Source organism: Chiroxiphia lanceolata, chromosome 16 (genome assembly GCF_009829145.1).
Source record: "Chiroxiphia lanceolata isolate bChiLan1 chromosome 16, bChiLan1.pri, whole genome shotgun sequence".
Classification (NCBI taxonomy): domain Eukaryota; kingdom Metazoa; phylum Chordata; class Aves; order Passeriformes; family Pipridae; genus Chiroxiphia; species Chiroxiphia lanceolata.
Window position 1 is genome coordinate 12,155,911 of NC_045652.1, and position 10,650 is coordinate 12,166,560.

At 52.1% G+C, this 10,650-nt stretch overlaps 1 protein-coding gene across 1 annotated transcript; it reads right to left on the bottom strand.

The window, feature by feature from the left end:
- Positions 1-575: 575 nt before the first annotated feature.
- GRIFIN (galectin-related inter-fiber protein) lies at positions 576-2,955 on the bottom strand. The gene is made up of 4 exons (XM_032704473.1): positions 2,944-2,955; positions 1,437-1,516; positions 1,182-1,344; positions 576-740 (listed from the first exon to the last, which is right to left on the bottom strand). Exons 1-4 carry the CDS (start codon positions 2,953-2,955, stop codon positions 576-578), a joined length of 420 nt encoding a protein of 139 aa, XP_032560364.1.
- Positions 2,956-10,650: the final 7,695 nt, after the last annotated feature.

Below are 10,650 nucleotides of genomic sequence, written 5' to 3' on the forward strand. Positions count from 1 at the left end.
ATGCCAGGTGTCTGGAGATTGGCAGGGAATGAAAAACATGATTGACCTGCCCAGGGAGGGATGTCTCAGTAGGTTATTTCCTTGGTTGATTTTATTGGCAAATATGGTAGAATTCTTACCCAGCTCCTGGACAGAAATTCCCTTTCCACTCCTAACATCCACACCCATTACATCCTTTACCACGTGGCCAGCCGAGGACTAGTGCTAATTCACACCCTACTCTTGGGCAAATGGAATTTCTAAGCTGTTTGAAACACAATTTCAGGTGTCCAGACTACTTGAGGGAGATTTTTATAGGCTGTGGTGATTTCCCAGGCTGTCCAACAGCAAAGATGATCAGACCTACAAAGCCTGTTGTGCACCCCAAGGTACAGGGGTAGAAGGTCTGGGCTACAGTAAGTGATGTGGCTGGGTGCTGTGGCTTGTGGTGGGAATGACCATCCCTTCCACTATGAGGACATGTGCATAGCTATCTCCCTGGTTGCTGATGGTGTGTGGAACCAGAGAGCAGATGGTCCCTGGCTGGATCAGGAGCTTAAGAGGGAATGGTTTGTGAGAGTTCCCCACTCTGGTCTCTAGTAAAGACCTCGTTTGGTGATTTCCACTGAAGAAATGTCAATATCATTGAGAATCTGCAGCTTGGTGATGGATGAAAGATTCTTCTGCCGGTGCTTGTACTGCAGGACTTTGTTTTCATTGATGAAAACGTGGAAATAGTCCTGATCAGAGTAGATTTCAACCTGAGAGACAGAGACTGTGTTAAGTTCATGCGGCCACATGTCCTCACTGGACCTTGTTTCCATCATGTCAGTGAGTGCACCCACTTCAAATCCTGCCAGAGCTGACACACACACACAGTGCTCACCCCCATTTTGGGCAAAAGGAGGAAATAACTGGGTTTTCATTTCATGATAACATAAACTGGTGGTAGTGCAAAGCCTAAACTGAAAGCAATTGCAGCATCCAGGAATTACTGCTGGAGCTCTGCAGGTCTGTGCCAAACCTGTGTGTAAATCACCAGGATACAACAGAGATACTAACAGGAGACAGAGCTAGAGAGGAGATGTTGCTGCATATAGTGCTGGCAGGAAAGGCAGCACTAGATCCATGAGGAGAATCCAAATATTGACTGGGTCACTCCTGTTACAGCTGAGGAGACTGGTGGGGTGACACAGGGTTACCTGGAAAGGCTCCTTTGCTTCGAAGGGGAAGGTGGTGTTAACCTCTTCCTTCCCCCACTGGCTGTCTAGGAAGGAGTTGCAGATGATTCTGGAGCTGGAGAAGCGAGGGTTAAAGTGGAGAGCGATCTGGTCTCCAGGATCACAGAGCAAATTGATTTCAAACCTGAGACAGTGAGAGAAAGAAGTGATGGAGAGCTGTGGGGTGCTGCTGCTGGCTGTCACCAGCCAGGAGAGCTGTGAGCAGAATGTCCTTACATGCTTGAACTGGAACTGGTCTCACCCTTGACCACGATGCTCCATCCAGGACAGATTCCCTCTGGGTACAGGGCCTCGAACTACAGACAAGGAGGTGCTGGTAAAGCATGACAAGGTGGTAGAGGTGCACTACCCCACTCATTCCTTACGTTTCTTTCTCACCCTCTCATTTTCTTCTTATTTCTCCCCCCTTCCCACACACACACATTCTCTGCCTATGTATTTTTGTCACTCCTAAATAACCTCAAGGGCCCCAGATGGTTAAGAAATAAGGTCGCTATGACATCCAGTCAGTGAGGTGGGATTTGCTGTCCCCAAGGTCTTTTGTAAAGAGCTGGATGTCTTCATTGCTGTCAAGACACAAAGACTCTCTGCTCCTCTCTGTGCCTGAGCAATACAAAATCTGAAGCAGAAAACTTTGTGATGCTTTGCATCAGAGGAATAGGTGTAAAGTGGCATCCAGCCTGAGCTACCCCAGCATTACATGGCTGACTCTTCCCTCAAGTTCCTGCCTGATCCCCCTTTCCACCTGCTCTCCCTATCTCCAAGGTTAAACTTGCATAAAATGAGCTCAAAAATGTTCCTTTTTGAATAATTCATAGTTTTACTAAATAACTCATTTTAATAAGAAGTGCTTGCCATTTCACCCCACTTTTTTTTTAACACTCTAATGATCTTGCATTTCTGAGCATCCCGCTCTCCCAAACTCATTGCTCACACTGGTAAAATTTCTCCAGCCTTGGCATCTCCCCTGCGAGTTCCAGGCCTGTCTCTCCCTCCTTTTCACTGCCCTGTTTCTTTCTCTGTCATGACTTCCTATTTCCAATGCATTTTAGGGATAAGTATGTTTTTGGGCAGGAGCTGAGAGGTGGAGATGGCCAGCCTCATACCCTCGTGCCTGGCTACTTTTGGAGGGCAGGTTTAGGAACCCACACATGGTCACTCGAAGGCTCTGCCCACACCAGTGTTTGTCCCTGTGAGACACAGAGAGCTGATGGAGCTGACTGAGTTCTGACTGCAAACAGCAAGTGGTGGTGGCAGCAACAAGGTTCACCTTGCCTTGACCCTTAACTTGTCATCATTACAACAGCCCCAGCAAGAGACACACCACATCCACAGGAAACAGCCGTTCCCTCTTTGCTGCCGGCTGTCCCATCGGGGATGGGTGGCCACACACAGGTCTAGTCTGCACTGGTTGTGTTTTGGTCTCAGCTAAAACCCTCCAAGTCAGAGTAGCTGCCATTAGGGCAGCATTACCCCAGACCAGCCCTGGTACAACCAAGATGAAAATCCATTCTATTGCCCTTTATCAAACACCACGAAGCTCAGTTCTGCGATAGCCTGGACCAGACTGACACAGAGGAGCAGCGTTGTATCACTCCTACATCTTTTGGGATTTCTACCTTTCCTGCCCTTCCCTGTGCTGCTTTCCTTTGTCCATCACCTGACCCGTGCCATCACCCCTCACACAGACCAGGCTGTGCCACCTCCTGTCCCCAGCGCTTACCCGCAGTGCCATCGCGCTCGCCGGCCCCGCGCCGCAGACCCGCCCGAGAGCACGGCCGGGGGGCCTTTATAGATGCCACCGGCCAGGAACCCTCGTGTTCAGGGATTGGCCTCCCCAGGCCTCCGGTCAGAGCGAGCTGCCAGGCACAGCTGGGAGATGGGGAGCGGTAAATCCCGCTGACGCCCGGCAGGGTCAGCCCGTTCATGCGTGCGGGGCTAATCCAGCCCTGCTGCTGCCCGCGGTCCTGAGCTGTGACGTGATGGAGCCCGTGTGAGGCAGCCACGGGGCATACAAGGCTTTAAGGTTGTGATCCAGAGGGGGCAGATGTGTTTAAGGCATGAAGGAAGGATGGGGACTCCCAAAGCTGAGGGAGATACCAGGAGTCACATCCACCACAAGGTCAAGAGAGAATGGAAGTGGCAGAGGAGAAACGGGGGCTCCAACCGGGGCTCAGCTTCACCGCAATCATCAGAGATTTCTTTTTCTCTCTGTTTCACTTTTTGTTCACTCTGTGGGTCACAGCCTGGCCTGAAATGAGCTGATGCCAGCTCTGTCACAGCCGTTTTTCCACCTCGTGACACCCCGAGGCTCGGGATGCTGCTGTGCTGAGCTCAGCACGCCCCGGTTCTGCCTTTCCCTTCCCTGCTGGGGACAATACAGGGATTTAGGAGCAGGGTGAGTGAGCCTTTGTCCGATATTTCCTGTCATGGAAAGGCACCAAGAAATGAGCAGCGATGAAATGAATTTCAGTGGTGAGGGTTTTACGCCGACAGTCAGCATGTGCTACTACGGAGCCAAGCTGGGGGAGGGAGGGATGGCTGCACATCCCCCTCTTTCACAGGGTAAATGCCTCAAAAACATTAAATGCTGTCCTCATCTCTGTATGTATGGGAGGCTGTGATGCTCCCTGGCTGGTCTTACAGGAATCCATGGCTTTCGTGGTTAAAACCCCCTTACTGTATGGGCCACAGTACTGATGTCATTAAATGTGTTTATTTTATTTCCGGCAGATAAGCAGAATGATAATGACTATCCCAGGCTCTGGTGCCCTTGGCAGGCTACTAAAAATGCAAATCTGCCGACGTAGAAGCCAACAGCCTCTCTCGGGGCTGAAAAAGCCAAGTCCCAGGCTGGGATTTGTTAGTTTGGACTCTTACAAAATCAAACCTCTTGAAGCTGAGCTCTGCCTTGGTCTCAGCTCTCCAGGCGCTCTGCTGGGGAGCACTGGAGCTGAGCTCTGTGCTACAGATGGCAGCATTGGGACGTGCAAGAGAGCTGTGAATCAGCAGCAGAAGGGCTGAGGTGGTATTGGAGGGACAGGGACATCCCACTCATCCCTCCTTGGGGTACTGTGGGATGATGGCATTGACCTCTCCAATTTGTCCAGCTGCATCATTCCCCTATTTATGGCTTGAACCCCACGTTGTGTTTTCACTCCCTAGATCATCCCTCCATGCTTGTTTCTCCTGCCTGCCAGGCAAGGAACTGCAGGGAGAAGGGGCTGCTTTTGAGACACCCACCACGACAGTGGGCACAACCAGGCAGTGCTGCTATCCTGCATGTAAGAAAGGAGGGATCTACAGGCTTAAAAAGTGTGCCAAGTTTATCGGAATTATGTTAATGATATCAGTGGACTGGGAAAAGGCTTGGACACTGCAGGGCAGGTCAGGTTGCAGGAAGGCTCAGCTTCTTCTCAGTGGGTGGGTCTCGGTCACCCCAAATCCAGACAGGTCTCCCAGAGCCTTCTCCCACCAGACCAAATCAGGATCTGTGATTTCCCCAACTCACACCTCCACGCAAGGGTTCTCCAGACTTGCTTAGCTGCCGCTTAGCAGTTACTTATACCTCCTCTGCATCTATTTCAGCTTCTCCAGGGAACTCCTAAAACTCCCCCATGCAAACAGGAGTCAGCCCTCTGCTCCAAACATGTTACCTTGGGAATGTGTTACTCCAGGGAGGGTTTGGGACATCGTTTTGTTGGCTTTCCCCCATTCCCTTTCCCCCAGGCCTACGGCTCTGCAATGTCTCCCTGCTCCTGGTTGCTCTCTCCAGCACTGCTGCCTCCAAGCAGCATCCACAGACCAGCCATCTCTGTGCCATGTCAGGGCTGCACAGTGCAGGTGTTCCTCAAGGTTTAGTGCTGGAGAGAAAATAACTATTTATGGGTGGACATAACCCTTTTGAGTTAAAACTTTGTGCCATAAACCATTATCTATTTATTTCTGCTGTGCTTTATGGAACCGGCCAGGAGGGGGCTGGAGAGTCCAGGCAAATCCCTGAGATAAGTGATAACCATAAGAAAATCACACACGGGTCTAACTCTTGACTCTAAAGAGCCTGATGCAACACCCACTGCTGCTCCAGGATAGGGGTTTGTGCTCTATCCTGCACCTCTCATTCTCTGCCGTAAGGAGACTCCAGGCTCTCTCAACACGCGAGGCAGGAGCCCCTTGCAGCTGCTCAGCCTAAGCATCTCAGGGCAGCTCATCGGGGAGCACGGAAAGAAAACATCACACCCTGTAAGGTGGCAAGAGAAACAGGGGAAGCTGACACCCCGGCACACGCTGCCGGGTCTGGCTGAGCCTCCTGTGCCCCACCAGTGTCAGCTCCGCTAACGAGAGCGGCCCCAGCGCCGGCGGCTTCTGGGAGCGACGCGTTTGTCAGATTTTCCACTCTCTGTCTGCCTGTTAGTGTGCCCCATCATCCCCCCAGTAAGGCACTGGCGCTGGGGAAGGGAAGGGCATGTCTTCTCCCTGAGCATCTGTCTGGCTAGCTGCTGGGTATGGAATTCTGCTTTTACTCTTGTTGGCTGAGAAAAGCAGCCTGGTTCTGTCCCAGGCAGCGCCGTGAATGCGAATCATGGCAAGCAAAATCTCTGCCTCTCGTTGTGCTCTTCCCCCGCGCGGGTGAAAAGGGGAAGGTGATCCCACCCCTTGCTGGGGCCATGAACCCACACAAGTGCAACTGAGGCCAAGCCTGGAGCTTCTGTTGTCCTCAGCACAGCTCCTGCTCGCTGCTCAGGACTTCCCTTCTGTGGCTTTGAGGAGTGGGGATGAAAGGCAAGGCAGTGGAAACACAAAGCATGCCTGGTTTATTTTATTTGTGACTAGCCTCTGCTTAAAAGGAAACCAGCATTATCAGTCCAAGCACTGCCAGGTCAGATGAGTAAATGAAAGAGCAAGGTTTCGTTTATGATCTGGAGCTCGAGTTTGCTCTTATATGGGCATCCCACCAGGCGTTGCCTGCTGCCACCTTGCTGCTGCTCATGTGAGGGGATGGCCAGGCTCAGCCAGAAACTGAGCCTGGATGCTCTGGAGGTGAAGGGCCTCAGGCAGAGAGTGGCTCAGGTTGCACCTACCCCTACTTCCTCGGTTCAGGGCAGTTACTTGTGCTACAACACAATGTCCCTGCAGCCAGCACATCCCAGCCGGTCCATACTCATGCCTTCTGTGCTGTTATCTAGCCAGGCTTTGTGAACCACGACTCCATCGTTTCCTGCTCCATTCCCCAGGGATGAGGTGGTAAAACTATGTCAAAGTAGGTCCCATTGCCTCCACCAGTGACTCCAGCTGGAAAGGAGTGGTGGGTTTAGGGCGTGGCTGGTGTTGGTCCTCACCCATCGCTCCTGCTCCATGAGATGCAGGCAGAAGGTAAACACACAACCTGGCACAGGCTGTTGTTTATTGCCTGGGGTTTCTAGAGCCAATATTTAATCATCTGTAAATAATTGCCCTGTTGTATATGCAGGGACCTGATTTATCCTGCTCCTCGATTATACCTTCCAAACTCCCCAGGGAGACATCTGTCTCCCTCTTCCTGGTGATTGATGGGGGGAAGGAGAAGAGCTGGCACTTGGCCCCGTTGTGCTCCTCAGAGTCGGTGTGTGGGTGTACTGCCTGTCCTTCCATGGTGGTCTCTGGCTCAGAGCTACAGCAATGACAGATCCTCAGGGGGAGGGAGGGTCACATGTGAACTCTCCCTGCTCACTTTTTGGTTGAATCCCCAACATCAGCATTGCCAAAGCCCCCTTCATCCGCCATCGCTAACTCTTGCCAATTCAGAAGTGCTTCTCAGCTTCTTCTCACCTTCAGGGGAGGTTTGTCTCTGGGAGCCATGATTCCTTGGTTATTCTGTGTTGACTGATTTACTGCCCCAGAACAGAAGGGGAGGAGGAGGCACGTCACTGGAGGGGCTGCAGCTTGGTGACGTGCTCTGCCCTTGTGCTCAGCTCTGCGCACAGGTAACAGCACAACCACCTCTCTCTGGTGCTCCCCCCTGCAAGCTTCGTGCCAGCTCCTTGGCCAGGGAGTCCACGTGGCAACAGGCCTGAGCACGGCACAGCTGGGCCATGCTCCATGTATCAAAGCCTGGATTCCTGCCTCAGGGACCAGCGCGTGGGTTGGAGCTGCAGTCGTGCGCCTGCAGGTGGGTTTGGAGAAGATGCAGAGGAGAGGAAAGCCTGGGGCTGTGGAGAATAGGAGGGAGGCAACCTGGGAAGTTTTGGGGATGCTCTAGGGTTCAGGGAGCAGCCAGTCACAGGTGTGTTCTATGTGCTGGAGCCCTTCTGGAGATTGGTAGGTTTCGTGAAGACTTTTCAGGTCTGGGGAATATCAGAATTTGTGTTTTTCACAATTTACTACTGAGATTTATTAGCATAAGGAGTCATAGTCAGGTGATGGAATCATACAAACCTTCCCATGCCCATGTTTGATAACCCCATCACCCCTGAAAACAGCTGTCCTACAGGCTGGGTCCTAGAGAAGGTCCACTTTGGGGTCAGATGGTGACAGACACCAAAGGAGGTGGAAAAACTCAAAAGAGAAGAAAACAATGGGGCCACCAGCATCACAAACCTTTCAGCCTCTTCCAGTTAGTTACCCAGCCCAGATCTGGGTGACCTTTCCCAGGCACACAAAAGTGCAAATAATACTTACCCAGGAGGAAGATGTGCCAAGCCCAGAGAAAGCACAGCCCCTTCCCAGCAGGCAGCCAGCCCAGGAAGCTCTGCCCAAGAGCCACCATCCATCAGGGTGGCAGGATGTGCCAGAGATGGTGCTACCTCTGACCAGGATGAGTAGTTTTTCCTCCAGGCACATCAGTGGTGGGCAGCACTGGGACACAATAGATGGGCATCATGCTGGGCTCATGGAGCTGTTGATGGAACTGTGAACTCCACCCCAAGGAGACCACCAGGGAGCTTAGCAAGGTTTTAGAGGTATTTGTGGTTGGAGGAAATCTGGGTTTGGTCAAGGCAAAGGGCTTAGGGACTGAGAGACTTGCAGGTCTGGGATCCAAAGCATGTCCTTCCTCTGCCTCTGAGCATTTGATGCACTCCTTGCACCATCACTGCTTTCTTCTCTTGGTCCTGTTTCCCTGAAGCCACCAGGCTGTCATCTGCCCTGACACATCAGTGACACAGAGGGGTAGTGACATTTGCAGAGGGCACATAGGGTTCACTTCCCATCCCAGCCCCTGGGAGAAGGTGGGACAACATGTGGGAAGTGAGCAGTGGGAAGGGCATTTTCAGCCTGGTAGAGCCTGGCACTCATCCACAGGGTACCAGCAGCAGCAAGACCCCGCACTTTTCTGCCTCAGGCCACCGAGTCACCAACCCTTGAACTTGGAGAACTGGTCCCCTCCGCAGGGGCTCTGACCTTTGCTATGGTGGCTGAGGAGAAGCGCCGGGTGTTGTTGCAGCAACCTACAAGAGGCAGCTGGGGAGGAGGATGCAGCTTCTTGCTATTTCAGAGAGCAGGGAGGAAGAGGAAGGGCTGCTAACAAAGACCGAAACTAGAAAAGTGACGACGATGACAAAAAACCTCCTCCCATTTAGGGAACCAAATGCATTTGTTTCCTGATGTGTCCAGGATAGCTCAAACCAAGGGACACAAGTTCAACTTACTAAGTGGCAGCTCCTCAGGGCCCAGGGCAAGGGTGGACCTATTGGAAAGGACCCAACCAGCCCCCTTGGCCCCTGACCTGCCCAGAGTCTGGGAGGTGTCTTTGCCCAAATGCTTTTCTCCTTTGCCTGGTTCCTCTCCATCCTCTTCCCCAGCCACTGTACAGGAATAGCTGCCTTGCAGTCACACCCCAGAGCCACTGGGGGAAGCCAAGGAGGTGCCAGTCAACGGTACCATATTTTTTGGAGATTTTGGGGCACATAGTGGTGCTGAGAAGTGAAGAAGGGTAAGTGTAAGCTCCCCTATAGTCATGTTTGTTGCTGACCATCCTGCTGCTGGCTCCTCTGGAGCTGGAGTGGCAACAAGCCCAGCTCCCCCTCATGAGCTCTGCTCTTCTCTGCCCCTTCCCGCAGTGAGACTCCCTGACCCCACTCCAGCTCCTCATTCACAGACAGTAAAATTGTTCTTCTTGAGACAAACAAACACAGTCCCTGCCCCAGGGAGCCTGTGGTCAAGGCGAGGAGATGCCCTGCTATTTGGTTTCTTCTCTATTTTCATTTTGGCTTTTAGAGTTGCAGATGGGCTTCAGCCACAAAGTCTGGAGGCAGGTCCAGCTTCCAGCAACTCCTGACTTGGGTGGAGGCTGAATCCAGGCTGCTGATTCAGTCCCTCTCTATTTCTGGTTCTGGGTTTATATATAATTTGATTCTATATAGTTATGGATAGAACTAAGCAGAGTGTGAGAACTTCAGCAGGGAGGTGAAGGGATGCTTTATGAATGAAACATTTGTTAGAGTAAGGTTTCCCCAAGAGGAAGGGATACAAACTGGCAGGAAAAGCACGATGTGCGGGAATGCCACAGACCCTGCAAAGGGTTTAATCCACAGAAGACTCAACTTAGACCCATCCACACCTTGGCTGCAGTTTTCCTGCAGCTCTGGGAATTGGGGATGAAGTCCCATCTGCACCTCAGCAGCAGCTCAGGAGAAGCTAAGGCACGCTCAGGACCTGAGGACAGAACTGCCACTTCAGAATGTGTTGTATCCATCTTTCCTGCTCCTGCCACAGTGGATGGTGGGGTTCCAACCCCTCAGGGCTGTGGAGCAGGCTCAGAGGGAGATGCCATTTGCTGCAGTCAGGGGACAAACTCACGCTGATGGAAAAGGAGAGGGACTGCAGGGATTTTGGCCTCCATCTTCAAGGGAGATCTGTGGTAGCTCTGACCTGCCTCAGCACTTCATCAATCCTGTTTTGTACTTGATGTGGATCGTAGCCTGGGGAGATATTATCTGACCATGACTCTGCTCCTCACATCCTCTGCTACTCCTCCTCCTCCTCCTTTAGATCTGGCTGATGGGAGAAATTATCTTATTTTTTGGAGCTTTTACCAAACTGCAAGGGGTTTTCCAAAACATCTGGAACAGCTCATGGAGCTGGAGTGGAGTGTAATGCTGAGGGTGGAAATAAGGTCATGGAAACAGAGGCACCCTGTTAGATTAATGCTTGAGAGCAGCACTTGGGAATGGCTGAATTCAAATCCTCGCTCCACTCACAAAGGAAAACAGTTGGAAAAAACCCAGTGAGACCCTCTCCACACCATCACATGCCTCTGGGTCCTGCTCCCCTGGGACCATGCCTGGAGGAGGATCTACCAGTGCCCACCAATGCCCATCATCTTAGCACAGGATGTGCCACTGTGCAGTGTGGGCGTTTTGGTCTCCCAGACCCAAACCCTGCTACATCCAGGCTGGGAGGAGGCCTAGAAAGAAACCAGAATTTTGGAAAGGGTAATGAGGCCCCTTGGGTT